General features: G+C 38.3%; 1 protein-coding gene across 10 annotated transcripts in view; it reads left to right on the top strand.

Annotated features, from left to right (window-relative positions):
* Positions 1-20,864, top strand: part of RALYL (RALY RNA binding protein like) — a 387,237-nt gene that overhangs the window by 347,330 nt on the left and 19,043 nt on the right. For 7 of the 10 annotated variants that reach the window (XM_010405031.3, XM_010405032.3, XM_019289247.3 and 4 more), the window contains 5 exons: positions 2,018-2,065; positions 4,264-4,427; positions 5,083-5,163; positions 15,021-15,134; positions 19,455-19,633. In XM_010405031.3, coding sequence (XP_010403333.1) covers positions 2,018-2,065; positions 4,264-4,427; positions 5,083-5,163; positions 15,021-15,134; positions 19,455-19,633 — 586 coding nt within the window. The remainder of the gene's footprint in view (positions 1-2,017; positions 2,066-4,263; positions 4,428-5,082; positions 5,164-15,020; positions 15,135-19,454; positions 19,634-20,864) is intronic. The other 3 variants (XM_010405035.3, XM_010405036.3, XM_010405037.3) reach the window with 2 other exon arrangements.

Consider the following 20,864-nt stretch of genomic DNA (forward strand, 5'->3'; position numbering starts at 1 on the left):
TTACTACAGAAAAGTATAGCCTTACTCTAACTGGTACCTGTGAAATATTCTTCACCCACTTCATGGTCTTCAACCTTGAAAAAGTGAATTTTTCTGGTCTTTATGCAAATTAAATTAATCTCAACTCCAGGTGAAAGGTTTCATGTGACACGGATTTTAAATTTAATATTTTTTCTTCAAATTATCTGTTATTTTCTACTTAAAAACACACATTGAATATTAAGTATGGGCTTACTGAAGCTATTAATCATTCAGCTAAATAAAACCACTAGGAAGCTGTGAATAGTTGTAAATAAAATAATAGCTTTGCTACCTGTTACATCTTAGATCCATGCAGACTGGCATGAAAGACAAAATAAGAGCTGTCATATAGTTTAGAAAAAATTTGCTAGTTTCGCATTAAGATACAGAAACATGATCACTATACACAGTCTATTATTAATGATATTTTGCATCCTCTGTCACACACAGCTTATCTGTTGCTGGGTTCTAGTCTCTCAGGGCTGTTTAATTTAGTAAGTGTTTCACATGAAATACGTCTTAGGATTACTTTTCTCAAATAAATTGCAAAAAGGGCCACAGTTGTTTGCAACTCTCATGATCTTCAATTACAGTATTATGCAAGCAGACAGTACAACTTTCAACTGGACACTTGCATGTGAAAGAGATGTGGCAGAGATGGAAATTGTGCCCTGACCTTCTTTGCTAGAATTCTTGACACATTCTTCAAGTTATACACTAAAAACCCCATTTTGCTCAATGTCCAAGAGCAGAAATCATCCACAAGTTCATTCCCTGTGAAGACAAACTTCTTTAATATGTAGCTGGCCTTTAAGGTCCCTTCCAACCTAAATCACGCTATCATTCTCCAATCTCCCTTTTTTTCAGGGAAAGTTTTCTTCTGTGGCTTGTCCTTTCTACCTCTCTCATTTCAACCTTTTTCCTTTCTCATTTAAAGCTTCTCCTTTTGTGATACTTTCTTCATGCTTCTTACCTTTACTATTCGTAATTGTCCTCATCAGGCCAGTGAAAAACTTAGATTTTTGTAACTATTTGTAAAATAGTTACAAAACTATTTGTAAAATAGTTACAAATTAGATTTTTGTAACTATTTGTAACTAATCTCTGTAACTAGGCAGAGTTATAAACCCTTGTGACTTTTCCATGCAGAGCCTTTATTGGCTCGTTGGTTTGTTGGTTTGGGGGTTTTTTTGGGGGGTGTATGAGATAGATAAGACTTCTTTGCTATTTCTTCAACACAAAAGTAGAAAGTTGCTAATGGAATGCAAAACCAGGAAGATCAGTCTGAGACTGACTTTGCTATTGACAGCTCAAAAATAGTTTTCTCCTGGACCTGTGCAATTTCACATGTGTTTGTTTCCCTTGATGGTATCTGTCCTTTCTCAGATTGGTCCATATATTCTTTCCTGAACCTGAGAGGCAATGCATCCCTGTAACACTTATTTAGCATTTATTTTCTTAACCTTCAACTTTGTCTCTTTTTGATGAAAATAATTTGGTGGACTCAAGCACCAGCAAGCAGTCCAACCCTTTTCATGTTTCTCTAAATCAAAGTAACTATCTTAGCTCACCTTCTCACTGATTTCCCACTCTTTCATGTATTTAACTGTCTTTCTACTCCACTGATGGTGCTATGTTAGACCAGAAAAGAAGAGGGTGTCAGTTTTGGAATGCTAACTTCATTTGATCACTCAGAGAATTACACTATAATGATCCTCTAATTACAGAGCTGTCTCGCTGTGTTAAATCCTTCCTGTGTGTGCTGTCAGCTGTTTACACTGTTCTGCATGCCCCAGACTTCACATTTCCAAATATACAGTGATAGCTGACAATAGCATTGACAAACATAATTTACATTGTATGGTTGTATAAAATAAGTGGAAGGACTTTGAAGAAGGGGTTGAAATTGGAGAATAAGCCAATATTACCACAGTTTTAATCAGTGTGTATTTTCCTGTAAGCCAGTTCATTCTTGTTTTTCTGTGTTTTTCCACAGTGGTTATGTCTTTGATTATGATTACTACAGAGATGATTTCTACAATCGGTATGTGTGCTTATATTTTTGTACATCCCACATAATTTCTAATGTTTGTTTATAATAGAATCCCGTCCTTTGGTTAAACAGGTCAGTTCTGATTTTATGTATTATTCATTGCATTATTTCTATTGTCTATCAGAAGACTATTTGAATACGTCAGAGAGAAGATTACCACCACCAAATGTATGCTTACTAAATAGGTCTTTTGATTTTATCCTTCTCTAAGAGCTTTTGGGGCATTTTCTGTTGGGCACTGGCAAGATCAGAACTGTGAATTTAGAAGGGTGACTGAAAGAAAAGGCATAGTTGTCTGCACATTAGTGATTATTGGGGCAAAAGATTGCTTTGGATCTGAGGACTTCTCTTTATCATTTTTCATATTACAAGCACAAGGAAAACAGGCACGGAACTTCAGAACTATAAATGGAAGCATTGTTTTTTAAAAGAAAACATATTATTGGAATATATAGAGCTTGATAAAAAAAAAATCAAGCCCAAAAGCTTTGCATAATTTCGTAAACAAAAGTAGGAATAGATAGACAACAGGAAGAAGAAGAAGAGAATCCCAGATATCCAGAGATAAGAGATCCACAATCACTTAGATAACAGTTCTTTTATATATTTTGAGAAAAGGAAGCATAGTTTCATATTTCACTCTGTTATGTAAACACAAACCATTGGAAGCTAGAAAAAAATCACCTGTGGAGTAATAATCACATACTGAACTTTTGCATGACAGCTTACAGCTCTTCAGGAACATTTTTATCCAGTAACATCAAAAAGGAGTTTGTGACCAACCTGCAGTTTATCTAATACGATAAATGATGAGTGGCAATAAACACTAATATTTATGTTAAAAGTAGAAAAAAAATGGTTTCGTTTTCATCTTCAAACACAATTCTTTACTTATGCTCACCATGACTAGAAACTGCTCATTTGTGGGAATATTTGAGGCCATGGAGTTCACAGTCAGTGAGTGTGACAGGACCTCTGTGACACATTTTGTAAACAGCTATGGAAAAGGAAGGAGATGGTTACATTGTCTGTAGGATTAGAGTACAGACAGAACTGTGGTTTGATTTAAGCACTAGGTATGTACTTGCCAGAAAATGGGTTAGAAGATTTAAGTTTGACTCTGCTTCCTGTTTAGCATACTGTTAGATGCTGTGGTGAGTGAATTACTGTTTCTTGTGTGTCTGTTTTCAAATGTGTATCTGCCTGGCTGGGTGACAGTACTCACAACTGTGAAAATTAAACATGCAGTTATAAATTTCCATAATTACTAGTTGCAAGTAAATTTGAGAACATTTTATGAGGATGTTGCTTATCCCTCTGCTTCAGACTCTGAACTGAAAATCTTCATTTTCTTTCTTCTCCTGACCTATCATACCCAGAACCCATAGCTTTTATGTTCTAAATATAACTGTGGCTTTGATTACCTTTTCTACTGCCTTTATTTCCCTCTACACATTTTAGTTATTTGCTATTGATAACTGTATTTTTAGGATTGGGCTATTCTGTTTGGGAACAATAGTTCCTTTTTGTTGTAGAGTTTCTTTTATTGACTGTAGTGGTAAAAGCCTGAATATCTGCCTGCTACAGTGGTTTTGGTTTGAACTTTTTTTTTTTTTTTTAATTTATTAAGCATGGTTGGGTATTTTAGTGTTTCTACACTGATTCATTCTTCAATAAAGAGAACATATGCAAAGACTTTTTATTTCACAAACTGCAGGATATTTCTTTATGGTGATGGTTGTCTTCAGGAAAGTTCTCTTTTGTACTTTACTTTTACATCTTTAAAGATAGCAGATAGAAAACTAGAATTTAAGCCATGCATGTAATAAAGGAGCTGAAGTGTCACAACAAAATGTACTGCTGTTGGCTTTCAGCAATGAAATGATGTGGACCTGTGGAAAGCAAGTTATGGATTTTCCATAGGGCAAATAGCGGAGTCCCATAATACATCATTCATTTAAATGACACACAAAAAACCTGAGCTGGTCTGTGCACTGGTGTGTGACTGAAATCTGAATAAGGCACTTAATGTGCATAGGTCCTTGAAATCTAATTTGACTTGATATAAAATGATTACGGTTTCAAAGGGTAATTTTCTCAAAGATAACATGCAAATTTAGTTGACAGAGCTTCCATGACATAAAATCACAGAAGGTTTTATGGAGTCCAGCTGACTTAATCTTTTCTAGGTTGTTTGATTACCATGGCCGTGTCCCCCCACCGCCCCGTGCAGTGATTCCACTCAAACGTCCTCGTGTGGCTGTGACAACAACTCGTAGAGGCAAAGGGGTTTTCTCCATGAAGGGAGCATCACGATCCACTTCAAGTGGGGCTTCTTCCTCAGGATCCAAATGTGAGTTGCTCATATCAGTTGAATATTATTGAAACAATGATCCTAGCAATGTCTGCAAACAGAAAGCTTCCACTATATAGCCCTATTGCAGTCATTTCCTACCCTCAGAATCTAGCTTGAAAGACTGGCTTGATTACCGAAGCTTCCAGGCCTTTCCTGCAAGTCAAGGAGCACACTCATAACACTTTTGAAGAAAATTCTTTCAACATTTTACCTGCTCCCTTGGCCTCAGAAAAAGCCTGTTTAAAATCTCCTCTCAACCTGACTGCTCATACACCATGAGATCTTGTGAATAGCTGGTAATAAAACAAAGATAATAATCCTGTTATAGACAGACAGAAGCACATTGATTTCTGTGGAGACTTGAGGGTTGTATGTAAGCTGGTGGGGGTGGACTGGGGGGGCCACGGGAGGTTGGGTTATGTGTACTTTTTTTTACCACATTCCTGTGAGTGTAGAAAGAGGCACAGTGTCTTTCTCTGTTTTAAAGGAAGTTCAAAACAGGATTGGCAACTTGGGGTTATTTAACCCTTTTTTAGTGAGTTTGCCTTAGAAAAGCTGATGAAAAATAGGCATTCCCTCCTCCAAGCTCACCAAGCTCCCCACTCCATAGTATGTCCTGGGAACTTCATCTTCCTCTTCGTGCATCTTTCAGCACCCACCCGTCTTCCCCTGCCCCTTATGTGGAGTGATACTGTCCTTGGAAGCGTCACTGGAAGAGGAAGAGAAAGATCAGGTAGGGATCAGATATTAGAAAGAATGAAGGAACTTCAATAAGTCTTTTGCAGTACTAGAGTGGCCAGCAAAACATCATGCTGTCTTACATACAACCGTGAAATAATTGAATCCATCAACAGTACATCTTACTGCCAGAGGAGTTAATTATGGCATCAACAGGACCCAGTCAAATACTCTGTGTGAATAACATATTCAAATCTCACATGCTAGTATCTAATAAAGAAGGTGGACCTCTAGTGAGCCCACTAGGATCCATTCTTGATCCTATTGTATGACCTGAGTATATCAGAGACATTGAAGGAAAGCATGAAATAAACATGTAAATGCATGTGACTGAAAAAATGGACATGTGGTAAACACAGCTAAAGATAATGTTGTACACTCAGGAACAAGGAGCTCAAGACATTCCTTGGGGAGGATGATTTTCTGACAATGAGAGGCTCTGTAGCTTGTACAGTTAAATCACTCACAAGTCTCCAGGGAATGAATGGGTGGGATGTCCATTACCACTAACAGGAGCTTTGATGCCTAACACACAGGAAGACATCTAAATTTAGATGTCATATTATGAAGCTCACTCAGACCCTAAGAGTAGCAGCTCAGAGTAGCAATACTTCCTTTGTTCTCTGGAGAATGATCATGAGTCTAGACATTTTCATACAAACCTTGAAGTAACCTCTTCCTCAATACTTTAAGTAACAAATTGTGTTTTCTTCTATTATTTTAAAAGAAAGTATACAGCTCAAGATCTTCACTTCAGAAAACTTAGAACTTAAATTATTTTGTTAATCCTTTTCAGTCCTTGAATCTTTGGGTTTTCACAAAGTGAATCAAAGCTTTAGTTAGATCTCATTTGTTCATCATTTACCGTTGTTTTAGCTATATAAATATTTGTAGTATCGGTGCAGTCAAATCACTAATTGTCCTAAAGTATGCTCTAATAAGGATGGGCTTTTTTGACTCACTTTGCCATGAAAAGAGAGATCATTTTCAGATAAGTTTTTTATTTATTTTTCTTGTTGTCCAGAACAAGAATAACTATAAAATTCTTCTAGAGAGCTGAGGATCTTAGTATCCCAACAGATGACAAGAAAAGCTCTCATGCAGAAATCTGAATTTCCATTGTAGTGAATGAGACAGAGAATATTACATCAACATATAGATATTTATTCCTCAGAACTCATGCAAAATTTGCTTTATTTCTTCTGCATTTCAAAAAATATTTTGTAGTACTGTGTCAGGACTTAAGTAATGCATAGCATAGATTATAGGATTCAACCTTTGTTCAAGTATCCCCAGACACTTGCTATAAGATTTCCAAAACACTGCCTGCATAATACAGCAAATATTGCAGAACCTGTAAATTATTTAATGGAAGTGCAATCAGGAGTGTCCAGATCCAAACAGGCAGTGTTATGCCCCAGTGAAAACATCCTGATCTATGTATTCAGGTGTGGTCTGAATTCTAAAAGTGTCAGTCTAAGAGCTCCAGGTGACAAGATCATCCTTGGATCCAGGTCTTTAACTGAAGGAAGAGCTGCAAGATGCATCACTAAAAACATGGGCTGACATTTTGACCTTTGTTAGGTTTCTACCCTCAATTCATTGCAATGACAATTGGAACACAAATGCAGAGACTTTTTATTGTGATGAAATAAATTGCACAAAATATTCTTTCTGCATGCAGCACATCTTTAAAAGGAGTCAGACACACAGTGTACAGATTTTCATCCCTAATTTTCCTGTAAAATTACTTCCCTTTTTGTCAGTTCTGGTCAAACCATCATAAATGTAGAAATAAGATTTTGTTGACTTGGTCAGGAATGTAATCAGCTTATTGTAAGACCTTATCAGAGAAATAGCAGAGCCATTCCCTTAGAAGCTTCAATTTGGAAAGTAGATAATGTATGTTTTGCAGCTTCCTTTGACACTTTCTTGGAAAAGATTATATTGAATTGTGGAAGGATGCAATTTAATATTTTGTAGCCCCTCACTCTACGTTGCTAATCTGGACCCCTTGACCTAATGCACTGTGCTTCTAATAGTAATTTATTGTTAGTTAAATAAAGGATTTCTTCAATAAGGAGAAACATGGTTCATGGGAAGGAAACTATTTTGAGTTTTAATGAAATTTAAGACCATAAACCAGCTTCATTGCAAGTTTAGAATTAACAGTGTCAAAATGGTACTGCCTATGCTTGAAAGATTTCACCCCCTGTAGTGGTTTGGTCCAAAGTACTCATTACTGTTTACCTTCTGTGAGATAAGAATTAGGAGAAACGCAAAGCAGGCAACAAATTTGAAAGAATATAAAGAAGTTTATTAACAGACCTAAAAGAAGAAAAAAAATCATACCACACCTTCAGAACACTTCTCCTCCCCCCCACCTTTCTCCCGTCTCCCACTGACAATGTAAAAAGACAACCCTTGAGATGTTCAGTCTGTTTACCACTTCCATAATAACCTTGTTCAGTCCATTTAGGAAGAGGAGTCTCTCTTGCCCATGCTATGAACACATTATCACAACGAGACAGCCGCCTGGGTTGGTTCTCTGCTCGCATGTGAGTCCCTTCCCCCAACTTGCAGCTTTTCCCACAACTGCTTTCGAGAGTCCACTCTTGAATTACTGGGGTACAATTTTAAGGTTGAGCCGTTCAGAAACAAAAGTTCTCTTCACCCATCTCTGGGAGCATCTTCATCTCTAAGAACAGAGGCCCTCCTCCTTCCCTGGGAGCAAAGGGTCCTCCTCATCTTCATCTCTAGGACTATCTCTGGGAGCATCTCTAGGAACTGAGGTCTTCTCCTTTTCCATTTGGAGCAAAAGTCCTCATTGCTTCCACCTCTCCCTGTTCAAACTTCTCATTAAATTACAGCTGCTTCAGCATCTGCCTATCTCAGCACAGGTGCTTTTGCTCACAAGTACAAGTTGAACGCTCCACCCCCCATGCCTTCATGAAATTACAACAGGTACTCTGATATATCATAGCTTTACAACAGAATTTCAACTTTAAGCATCTCCTCTTTCTTCTCCCTCAGGTTTTCAGCTCTTCACAGCACTAAAAGGGTTAATCTCACCTAGGTCTTGCAGCTGGAATTTCACTTATCGCTGTTGGTCACACGATCTTTTGCTGGACAGCAGGGAAGCTTCAGCTGAATCTTGGCCGCACTGGAGAGGGGGAGCCGGGCCGCTCCGGCTGCACAGAGCAGGGCTGTGGGGGGGGAGGTTGTTCCGCAGGTGGAACAGGTCCATCGGCTCCAGGATGGCCGTGGCCCAGCCCGGCCTGGCCCAAGCAGGGCCTGGGCCGAGCCTGCCAGCCCCCGCACGGGGCCCGCAGCCACCTGTCCCAGTGCTGGAAACGAGAGAGAGCTCTGCCTGGGGTCAGTCTGTTCTTAAGTGTGGATCACAGAGGCGGTCACAACTTTAAGTGGCTTAAAGAATTGTCCATATTCAAACTGGCCAGCTGATAGGTTCTGTCAGGTCACAGAGGAAGCTGTAAGCACCCCTGTGCAAGAACATCACTTCCGAGACTATGCTTGCTAACCCATGACGCCCCCATATAGCAAAACTCTCATGAGATGACTTCCCCTAAGACATTTTTTAAGATGTAAGTAGAAATCTCATAGATGTAACGCTTCACACTCAGACTGGATCCAGAAAATGAACCCATACATGTCATATTAAGGATCACAACGTGGGAGATCCCCTAAGTGAAATCACCAGAATCAAAAGGACTCTCTTCTGAAAAACAGCAATCCAAAGGCAGAAGTTTATTGTTGAGCAAAGATGTTACAAAAAACATAGTACCAAAAATGCCTTGCTCAATGATGAACACATCTGCAAAGATAATATCTGCCAGCACAGTAAACTCCTGTTTGACCGAAAAGTGACAATATGTGTTTTAAATTTGTGTCCAAAACACAAAATATATTAGGAAGATTTGACTTCTTTCCTAAATCCATAATTTTTTCAGGAACTGTTATCAATATTTTGTTTTCTTTTTAACTCCAAAGACTAGAAAAACATAAATCAGCATTTCCAAATTACCAGAAGTAACTCACAAAATTAAACATGTTGGTGGGTAAATCACACATAGTAGTTCTTCATATTAATGGTATTTTAATGGTATGAAGCAGTACATTCAAATTGCTATTCAGAACTGGGAAAAGCTCACTTTCTCTGACAATGCAGAAATTGAAGGTCTCAGAGTATGCACTTTCATTTTACACTGCTGAAATCAGGAGGAAAATATTAATCAAATCTTTTATACTCTGTGTGCTTGAAATTAAGGCATAGACACTTAGGACGTTAAAATATGTATTGAATTATGTCTTTAAATGAATTAATGTTGACTCATAGAGTTTATATTTGGCTCCATCAGCTGATCCATTTTTCAGTGATACCTAAAGTAATAAAATATGATAAAATATTTTATATTAAACATGAAGGGCTTAGATAAAAATGCATGACGTTTCTTTCCAAAGAAATCTGAATCATGCTTTGTGGATGAATCAATTTGCAGTTACTGAAAAAAAAATGTTTCAAAATATAGCTGTAGTTCAATGGTAGGCCTTTCATTTTTAAAATGTGACTGACCTTAATTTTATATCTCCTGTTATGCACTGGATGTGGCTTGTCTCCTTTGGTGTTAGATGCTTCAGTGAAAGATGTATTCTGGAAGGCCACAAAGGGCTGGAAAGGGTCACTGAATCAAATGCCTAACTCTTGCAAGTAGCATCATCCTTTAATCCTTTCAGATACATTTTAAAGATAGTTAGAGTTTGGTTTTTTTCTGTGTCTGTTTCTTCTAATTTCCAGCTTAGTTTGTTTCTCATTTGTTCACATTCTTTTTTTTTGTGCCAACACTGTCTTAGCATAAAAGTAGTATTTCTTTTTGCCTTTTTTTATCTTCAGCAAACAAGCAAAACACTTCTGTCACTCTACAGGCTTTCCATTTTTATGGTCATCTTCACAGCTGTTCTCCACATGTACCTGCTAGAATTCAGTGATTCAACTTGTACTCACCAGCTCCTCATACAAAGACATTATACTTCTCCATCTTTAGCAGTACATCATCTGACACATCCTAGCACTGCATTTTCCTTCTCGTGGCTGCATATAGTGATAGTCTATTATCAACCCAAGGATAATTCCGTCACTGTCTTTTTCTGCTGATGAGCCTTGGTGCTGAGAGTAGAAGTTCTGCTGTTAAGTGTAGGATTTTTTTTCAGTGCAATTGCATGTCACCATTTTTTCTAATGTAATATTCCTTAAAATCACCTGACCTCTTCATCCATTTCAGTTTACTCTGAAAAGATGATATCTTTCAATTTCATGTAATCAGAAAATTACATTTTTGCATCAGAGTTGTTCAAGACATTTAGCCATTTTGGTGCCAGTGCTTGAGAAATTTCATTAGTAATTTCTGTCCTTTTCAATATGTGCATTTCTGTCACCTGCTGGCCTTTGTTTATCTGCTATTTGGGAAAAAATTACCCAACAGTAAGTTACTTTATTTTCCTCTTCTGTTGTTCAAAAGCAGATGAACAGATATTTTGGACACATGCAGCTCAGGTCATGTTCACCAACGGCTTTATTTCTTGCCTAAGATCAATTTAAAAAAATCCATGTTGTTTTAAAGGGAAATTTATACACTTAAAGCAGGACACCTGGAGCACAGAATTTATAATCTTTACATTTTATCTTTGTCATAACACTGCTTTAAAAGCCTGAAGTTCTTCTCAAGTGCTATTCTACTGAATCATAGACTCACAGAATGGAAGGGACCTCTGCAGCTCCTCTGGTGCAAGTGCCCTGAAAAGAAAATTTCCCAGGACCGTGTCTGACCACATCCATGGGAAAAAAAAAATAAAATTCCTGTGTTAAGATGCAATTTCACATGCTTTAATTTATGACAAAGGTCTTTGGTGTGTCAGTGGGGTCTACTGAGAAGAGTCTGGCTTTGTTTTCTTCATTCCCTTTTATACTGGGGGCCCAGAGGTAGACACAGTACTCCAGATGTGGCCTCACAAGTGCTAGGTAGAGTGGTGTGCTGGGTTAGGCTGGGGTAGAGTCAATTTTCTTCACAGTAGCTACTATGGGGCTGTGTTGTGAATTTGTACTGGAAGCAGTGTTGATGACACGGGGGTGTTTTAGTTACTGCTGAGCTTATACAAGGTCCTTCTTTGCTTCACCCCACCCCACCAATGAGCAGGCCGGGGGGCACAAAGAACTGGGACGGGACACACCTGGGGCAGCTGACCCCAGATGGCCAAAGGGATGTTCCAGACCATGGTATCATGTTCAACAAAAAATTATGGGGAAGGGTGGCCACAGCTTGCTAAGGGCATCTGTCAGGTGGTGTTTTCATTTGCACCACTTCTGCTTCTTGGACTTTATTTCTTTCTCTGTTATTTTCCTTTTCATTATTATTATTATTATTATCATTATTATTATCATTATCATCATCATCATCATCATCATCATATTGTATTTCAATTAATAAACTGTTCTTATCTCAACCTATGAGTTTTCTCACTTTTACCCTCCTTATTTTCTTTCCCCCATCCTTCTGGGTGTTAGAGAGAAGTGAGCAACTGTGTGGTGCTTAGTTGCTCGATGAAATTAAACTGTGGCAAGGAAAAGATCTGGCTCATGCTCAACTTACTTTTCATCACAGTCCTTCATAATTTGTCTTTGGTAGTTGCTCCTTACTACAGAAATAACCACTACACTATAATTGAGAGTGGAGTTTCTCTAGGAGAATAATTTCAATGACTTGTACATTTCTCTGCAAGGTAAAACAATAAGCAATTCAAGTAATTGCACCATCACAATGTTGAAAACAGACTGAAAATGTGGAACTTGCGCAGATAGGTTGAGATTTTTTTCTCTTTTTTCTTTCAGTCCACTTAAGTGTTAACTTGAAGCAATTGACTCTATGAACACAGAATCACAGAATCATTTAGATTGGAAAAGACCTACAAGATCATCCAGTCCAGCCTTTACTGATCACGACCTTGTCAACTAGACCATAGCACTAAATGTCACAGACAGTGGTTTCTTGAACCTCTCCAGGGATGGTGATTCCACAACCTCCCTGGGCAGTCCATTCCAGTGTTTAACAACCATTTCCATAAAGAAATTACTTCTCATATCCAACCTGAACCTCCCCAGATGCAGCTTGATGCTACATCCTCTTGCCCTATCACTAGTTATCTAGGGGAAGTGGATACCTCCCACCTGGCTACAGCCTCCTTTCAGGTTGTTGTAGAGAGTGATAAGGTCACCCCTGAGCCTCCTTTTCTCCAGGCTAAACAACCCTAACTCCCTCAGACACTCCTCATATGAATTACCCTCTAGACCCATCACCAGCCTCATTGCCTTCATTGCCCTTCTCTGGAGACTCTCCAGCACCTCAGTCTTTCTTCAACTGAGGTGGTTAGAACTGGACGCAGCACTCGAGGTGTCTCACCAGTGCTGAGTACAGAGGGACAATCACTGCCCTGCTCATGCTGGTCACACTATTGCTGATACAGGCCAGGATGCCATTGGCCTTCTTGGCCACCTGGGCACACACTGGCTCATGTTCAGCCATCTGTTGCCCAGCACGCCCTTGTCTTTTTCCTCTGGGGTTTGTTCTTTGAATCCTCATTGTTGTCTTGTTCCTTCTGGTGCCATCTTCTTCCCAACCTAGTTTTTCCAGAGACACCACATGGAAGCCCCTGTGCAGCAGACCTGAGGTGAACAGCAGCCCTATGCATGTGCCTGTTTCCTTGTCAAACTCAGATATGCAAATGTTTTCTGTTTTGCTTAGTAGACTGGAAATAAATACCACTAAGTCCTTGCAGTGTCACTTCTGAGTTTGCACCTTTTGGACTTGGCCAGCCTGCAGTTTGCTAGTCAAGGGAGCATCCCTGACACATCAGTTTGGCTGCATGAAATGTGTTGCCAGCTGGCTTCATAGTGGGTTCCTGCCAAGACTTAGCATTCCCCGTTGGAGCAATTCCCACCATTTCACTCTGGATTCTGAGCTACCTTGCTACTCCAGCATGGACCAGCCACTGCCCCTGGGGGATCAGTAACCTTCTAAATATACAGTCGTCAGAATCTTAACATTTTGTTTCAGATCTGTGGGATTGGATAGTGACCCGTTAAAGCCTTGCTCTATAAATGCACAAAATAATTCCATCATATACTGTATAGCATATAAGAGTCTAGCATGAAGGTTAGTTTTATGCTTTTTTCTTTAAGTCCTTCTGTTCATTCAGTGTGAGATTGGAGGTTTCAGCCTATGATAGTGTGAGATAATGCAATTTCTTAATATGAACACATGATTAAACAAGTGCATTACCACATATAGCAACCTACTCCCTTTAGCTGACATGTTACACTATACATGACCCATATTCTAAGATAAAAGTCTTTGGTTTCAGCCTCAGTGAATATGCTACAAGTTTGGAATAAGGCTGATTTGCAGCAAAATCATACTCATTAATTACCACTGAAGCAGGCATTAGCTTGTCTTCACACTTCACCATCAAATTGATTCCCCAATACAAATTACCATGAGACACCATGATAACAAACGTGGCCAAGGATCAATGAACAGGACTGATGTAGCATGATGCAAACAGAAGACCCTTTTGACAGAAAGGGAACATGTCCTTCCTAGCAGAACATCCCTTTTCCCTGGCTCAGTAAGGGCCCTCCTGTGTGTGTGTGTGTGTATCCGTGTATCTGTGCTCTCGATACACACACCAAAGTCAATGAACATCCTCCTACAGCAATGGTGGAGGAGTAACATAGCTCAGTGCTCTTCCACTGCCAATCCCTCACAGTGACGGTCCATTTCTTCCTACAAGAATTGTAAGAGTGACAGCTCTGTTGCCTACTCCCTTTATAAATGGCTTTCTTCTCCCATGCTAGCACAGGGATTTTCTTCTCTTGAACTTTTCCACATGATATCCTAGCACAAAACAGGCAAGTGAATTTGATTGGACCACCTTCGGAGCATAAAACACATGTTCTGATAATGCCAAAATAATGAGGTAATTAATGAGGGCTTCAGCACTGTTTCTTTTGAAGCCAAAACACCTCCAAAGCAGTTACTCCTTCTTAGGTTAGACAATGGCAGTGCAATAATGAACAAAAATGAAGAGTAAAGCAGTGCAACAAAGACTTGGAGACTTCAGCTAATAATTTATAGGTGATGCCTCCATGTCCTTGAATGTAATCATAAAGTGAAGTATTTTTGTATGTTATCCATAGCTAGAAAAAATACAAGAAATTGCCAACTGAAACTGAACTGACAGCTTTGGAAGCAACAAAACTTGACATCTCTTGCAATGAGTTTTTGGCTGGAACATAACCTTGCATCCCTGGCTTCCCTAGCACTTATATTACCATTCACTCCTGCTGAGGAATACATACTGCTACTGAGGGGATCTTTTTTTTATTGTCAGTATTATTACAAAATAGTCCAGCAAAGTAACATTGCAAGACTGTGACCTGTTTATCCAATTTGAATCGTTCTTTCACTATAGGCTGTTTTTAAGTAAAAGTTACTTGGATTTACGAAGAATACCTTTGAGATGTTTTTCCTGAAATTATTACAGAGCAACACACCTTACATGAACTCTTGCCATTAAGGCTTAGAATCCTGTCTTTTTCTAGGATTCAGCATTTTTAACTAACAATGTTATTTTAAAAGCTAAATCTCTAAAAATATTGACAAAAATGAGGGAGTAGAATTTCTGCTAGACAGAAAAGAAAAAAAGAACATGTTTTGCTTGGGTGGGGAATGTTACTACAAATATAGTTTATTTCATGTTTTGCATTCTGCTCTCTTTCCACAGTGAAATCAGACGAGTTGCAAACAATCAAGAAAGAATTAACTCAAATCAAAACAAAAATTGACTCCTTGCTAGGGAGACTGGAAAAGATTGAGAAGCAGCAAAAAGCTGAAGCAGGTAGGTAAAAGCCATTTTTAGTGAAATGAATAAAATTAGAACCTCTTTACTAGTCAAGCAGACAGACCAAAGAGAACGGAACCTTTCTGAAATTTTGGTACATATGGAGGCCTGAAGCAAGGTAAATTAACTCTCAGGTAGAAGTCCTGTGAGGATAAATTAATATTCTTCACAGAGCAAGCATCATCATTTAAGAATTGTTTTTTATGGTATAGTAAGAAAAATTATCTTTCTAGATGTTCTGGAAACAAAACATCACTAAAAAACTGACTGAACAGAATTAAGCTAGAGGTTGTTGACTGTGGGGGTGCTTGTGCTAGGCACATTAAGGATTAATAGATGGTGTATATCAAGAATTATTGCCTGGGCAGTAGGCAGTACTGCACAAGTTGAAGCAAGGAAAAATTTCTGTTTGATATAAGGAAGAGATGCAACTAATCAGTATAGTGAGTTGACCAGAAAGACCATAGTGGCTCCATCCTTGGGAACACTCAAAACTCTTTGGGCTCAGGACCCATGGACCTGGGCCAAACTTTGAGTTTGTCTCTAATTTGAAGAGGGATTACACTTGGAGACTTCAGAGATGCTGTCCAACCTCAGGTATTGAGTGAAGCTGTGGCCTCTTTGTAAAACCAGTTACACCTCCAGTTTAGCTTTTTTCTGACTTAAAAAGTTTTAGTTTTAGGCAAACTTTGGGAATAAAAAAAATCCAACACTAATTTATAGTTTAATCAAGAGCTTTACTACTGTCATTGCAGTGTTCATTTTGTTAGATGAATGATCTCACCTGGCAGCACTTTAAAGTCATCCTGAGAGTTATAAGGTTGTATGTTCACCATGGTGTACATAAAAACAATCTCAGTTCTTATGCCTCTCTGTGGTATTTTCTTTGCTATTTCCTTACAGATCACATGGTATATGTTTGTACAGAAGTTGTGTACTAGTGAGTTGATTTTGTGAAAGCCAGCAGGGAAATGGAAGCCTTATCTCATGAAAAACTCACCCCTCCATTCTGCGATAAAACCTTTTTATGAATTTTGTGTGAAATGTGTGAAAGAAATTCTGCCTCAGAACCCACAAGTACCTGGGTGTCTGAACAGTCAGTTACATGAAGCCAAAAACCCATCAGAACACATAAAGAGAATTCCATCAAGACTGTCTAAAACTGTAATTAGCAGTTGAGGGTTACAAACCCTACACAGTCAAAATAGGAATTTAAATCTGGATCCTTCCTGTTCCCAAGTAACTTAAAAAAAAACCCAAAAAACCACAAAACAAAAACCTACCTTTTCTTTACAATCATTTTCTAAGTTGACAGACAAGGGCCAGTCCCCCATCTGTTACAGTTTATCTCACAAAGTTGAGGGCTTTTTTCAAGTCTAAGGTAAACCATTAGTACAGAATGTGATTATCTCTTTCAGGAAAACTGCGCACAATATGTATTCATTAGACTCTATTTTGTACTTTATGCAAGTTAGATAAAAGTTGGTATAATTGGTGAAGATGTAATTGCAAGGCACTCCATTGAATCACTTGTGCACTGAAATACTCTGAGACCATGCATCCATAACTTGGGGAGCTTTTTATAAAAAATCCATTACTATGCAAAACAATCTGCACATCATTGTACTTTGATATCCAATTTTCACTTTTGCTGAAGGACTGTAGTGAACCCATTTAAATAGAAATCAGCTCAAAGAGGAAAACGTTGATTCATATTGAATCATGGTCATATGCCTTTTGAAGACAAGCAATGAATATCCTCAGAGATTAAAAAACGTTTTCAAAATATTGATGTTTTAAGACATTGGGTGCAGAATCCACGCCTCATATTCTTTGCTTCTCATTGGAGAATGTGAGGAGACAAACACAGAGATACCAGTGAGCATGGAACCTCCTTTGAGTCTCCTGACCTGATGAGAAGGGTTATACAGCCTCGGTGATTAGTCTGCAGATTCAAAAAGATTTGTGTAACTACATCAGTAGCTGAACTATTTCAACTAGAGTGTCAGATGGGAAATGATGAGATGATTTTGTTCCTTCTCTATGGTTTGGCAATATTATTTCTTACTTTCTTCTGCGAGAAGGTGTAGCCTCACTAAGACTGGAATCAGAGAGAGGATCTGTGTCTCACTTACGTAAAGCAAAAATTGAACCATCATCTTGCCCTTTTGGTTTTCTGAGTTTGAATCACTCTCCTGAAGAATATTTAAGTTTTAATCTTAAAAGTTGTTACATCTGGAGGAATGTGATGTTACAGGCTGGACAAGCTCAGTGCATACATTGGTTACTGCTCTACAGCTGCCTGAAAACTCTCCTTATAGTAACAGCTGATGTTCTGTTTTTTCTGTTATCAACCCCTAACCTTTCCAGTAGGGGGAATATAGAAAATAGGATTTCCTGTACATAGGAAAACTGTAGAAATAACTCCTTTGTTTGCAAAAATCTGAACTGGGAAGCCGGGAATAAGATGTTCTGATGAGAAAATAAATGTTAGAGAATATTCTTCCTGTGATATTAGAAATTAGGCTCTAATTAGGCTGAAAGTTAGGAACTTAAGTTTAACTTCTCAGAAGAGCCCAAAAGAGATGGGTACTGAGATGGTATTTTAGCCTCCTCTGAAGAACCCAGTCTATCTTCTCATTAAGACAATTAAGTAAGTGACATAATTTTTTAGCAGCTGTATCCTAGTAGGTTTCCCATTTAAATGTATTTTCTGTCAATTCAGCAACCCTGTGTTTAAAAGCCTTAAGCAAAGTTGATTCAGTTGTTATTGCCAGAGCTGAGTGATCTCAGAAGTGGCTTAAGACAGGAAGTGGTAGGGCCAGAAATAGTAGGTATAGGTGATTCAATCCACATTTAAGGCAAGTAGCACAATCACTTATAACTAGCATAGCATTGTCTGGAGCACCTTACCAACAGAAGATGAAGCTCCATGGGCCGAATCTTCTGCTAATACATGTGACTACTGTACTGTTGAAGCAGCTGTCTAAGATGACTTTGTATTCTTTAAGAATCTTTCTGAAGACATCAGGTGACTGAGGGAGGAAAGCTCAATTGTTCTGTTTCTTCAGTAAGTGAAGTTGAAAATGAGGGACTAAAGGCTAATGAAGACTAAAGACATGAATGTAAGTGGCAAAATAAGTGTGCAAAGTCAAAAGGTAAACAAAAAATCTTGGTTTAAGACTATGGAACAGAAAAATTCAATCAGATTTGAATAGTATGTGTAGCTGGTAATAATGTATGGTAAAATAATAATATGCTCATAGAGCTTCAAAAATATAGACCTTCAAGGCAATCCTTGATTCATTGATTGTCCAACAAGATAGGCAATGAACTACTAGTGTTACAGAACAGTTATTTTTACAAAGGAAGAAATGCTTTGTTCTGGGAATTTTGTCATTGATCACTCTCAGACTGAAAAGATATTGTTTTTCTAGCTACATGCATCCAATTCTCTGGCCCTATTCACTTTAGGCACATAAAGTTTTTCATATAAGTTCCTGATGTGCATAGGAATAAGACTCTGATCCCTCCAAATATTCTTCTGGCCAGTCTGTCTCTGTCATTCTTCCATCAGTCCTCCTCAGGATTTCTGCTGTTTGGATGAAGTTCCTCAGCATATCCAGGAGTTTTCACAATACCTAGTCACAACGCAGCTACCCTCAGGAAGACAACAAGAACAGATTCTTCAGGCTTCCATGGAAATGGTCTTTCTTTTCACCACTTCGCAGAAAATATAGGAAGCCAATATTTGGTTGATTGGAGGGGGGCATTCTCCAGTTACTTCAGCACATTATACCAATGAGGAGTAACTGATACTTTACTCCATAAAAAACACGTTTACCTGTCTAAAAGGATTTGTTGATTTCCTGTATGGCTGTTGAGATATATTCACAGTAAATTCACACAAATTCTTGTTCATTTATTGGCAATTAACAGCCTTCTGCTTCTCAGAGCATAAGGATTTATGTACTTCTCATTGGCTGGACATGAATAAATATATGGTGACTATGCCAGTTGTAATCCAAGGGAAAGTCAAGTACAGAAAATCAAAAAGCTGGATCTATTGGTAAATCAAGCCTTCATCCACTGCATGGCATAGATGAGGTAATGACCATATTGATATTGTGATTGATTTATGCACTAATTTTTGAAAGACAAATTTTCGATCGTATTTGTCTGGTAGATATTATCACACCGAATTTTACAAAGCTAACACACCTGGAGATGGAAGCTTAGGTTTCTTCTGCAGAGCACTTTCCTTTGCCACCAATAGGAAAGGTTACTGAATCTCTATAGAGTATGTTTTCCTTACAGAAGCCCAAAAGAAACAAATGGAAGATAATGCTGATTTGATTCAAGAGGAATGCATATCAGAGAATGCAGATAACTCTACAGAAGAGCCAATTGAAGGAGGGCCAGATGCAGATGGGGATGGAGAAGATATGACTGATGGGATAGAGGAGGATTTTGATGAGGATGGCAGCAATGAGCTGGTAAGGAATAATCATGCCATGTCTGTCTATATGGTTCCTACAAGTAACCACAGAGAACCAACAGTCTGGATTAACAAAATAAGCTCACAGCAGCACTGTGGTGTTCTGTAACTAGTGCCTAGACCTATACGCCTCATACACTGTAATATCGATTAAACATAGGAACCTCTGAGGCCAAACAAGAAAAATATATTTTACTACACTTGATAATTTCAGAAAGGAAATAAAATGTAGTTTATATTGGTTTACATTTATAATTTTACCTATATAAAAATGTAGTGTGCTATTTTTTCTTTTCCTTTTTTATCTGGTGCATTTCAAAATTAAATAAGATTCTAAAATGGTGAACTTTTTCATTAGTAAACATGTGTTTCCCACAGTCCCAAGTCCCTATCTTCCATGTATATACTCTGCAGGCTGTATTGACAAATGCAGATTTTTTGGATGGAAGGATTTTTCCTTAAGACATTTCGGCTAACAAATGTTTGGGTTTTCAGCCTGAGGCTGCACCTTTAATGAAATACCCATTATGATGCTAAACTCCTAAGTTCTTCTAGAACAACATTAAAAAATACTTGGAATGTCAGATTTATACCTTTCTATGCAGTCCTAATAAGAATGGAACAGTCACATTAGTTCAGCCTCTATAATACTCTCCCTCCTGTCCTGTCTTTCTTATTCTGCTTTGAGCTGAAAGCACTTTTGTTGCTCATTGTCATTGACTGCATTTAAAAAATATTTAATCATGTGTGTACAGTAAAAATCGTTCAGTGAAGCAGCAGAAGTCAGTTAGCAAGGGACCCAGCAGAATCAACAGCAAGTCTGGAGTAGCAGGGCATGTGAATAATCAGGGGTTTGTACTTCTTACTGCAATTGCCATTTAAACCTACTTGTAATTTTCAGGGTTTTGTCCCTTTATCCAGCACAAGACCCTCTTGAATTTCTATATCCTGAATAGCATTATTCCCAGAAGAAGCTACTACAACCTGAATTCCCTCATCTTTTTACATGCAATGTAGAACAGATTACATTATCCCTTTTTCTCCTGTCCAGATATGAGGGATGTCTGTAAGAAGCTGTCACTTTGAATTTATAGGGAGTTGAAATTTTGTAATTAATAAATAGTTGTAAATATAATCTCCCACCATGGCTAATATCTGACCAGCTGAAGCCATTTTAGCAATAGGGGTGACCACAGTTTAACAAGAATGGTGGGGTTTGCAATAATTAG

Source organism: Corvus cornix, chromosome 2, assembly GCF_000738735.6.
Source record: "Corvus cornix cornix isolate S_Up_H32 chromosome 2, ASM73873v5, whole genome shotgun sequence".
Lineage (NCBI taxonomy): Eukaryota > Metazoa > Chordata > Aves > Passeriformes > Corvidae > Corvus > Corvus cornix.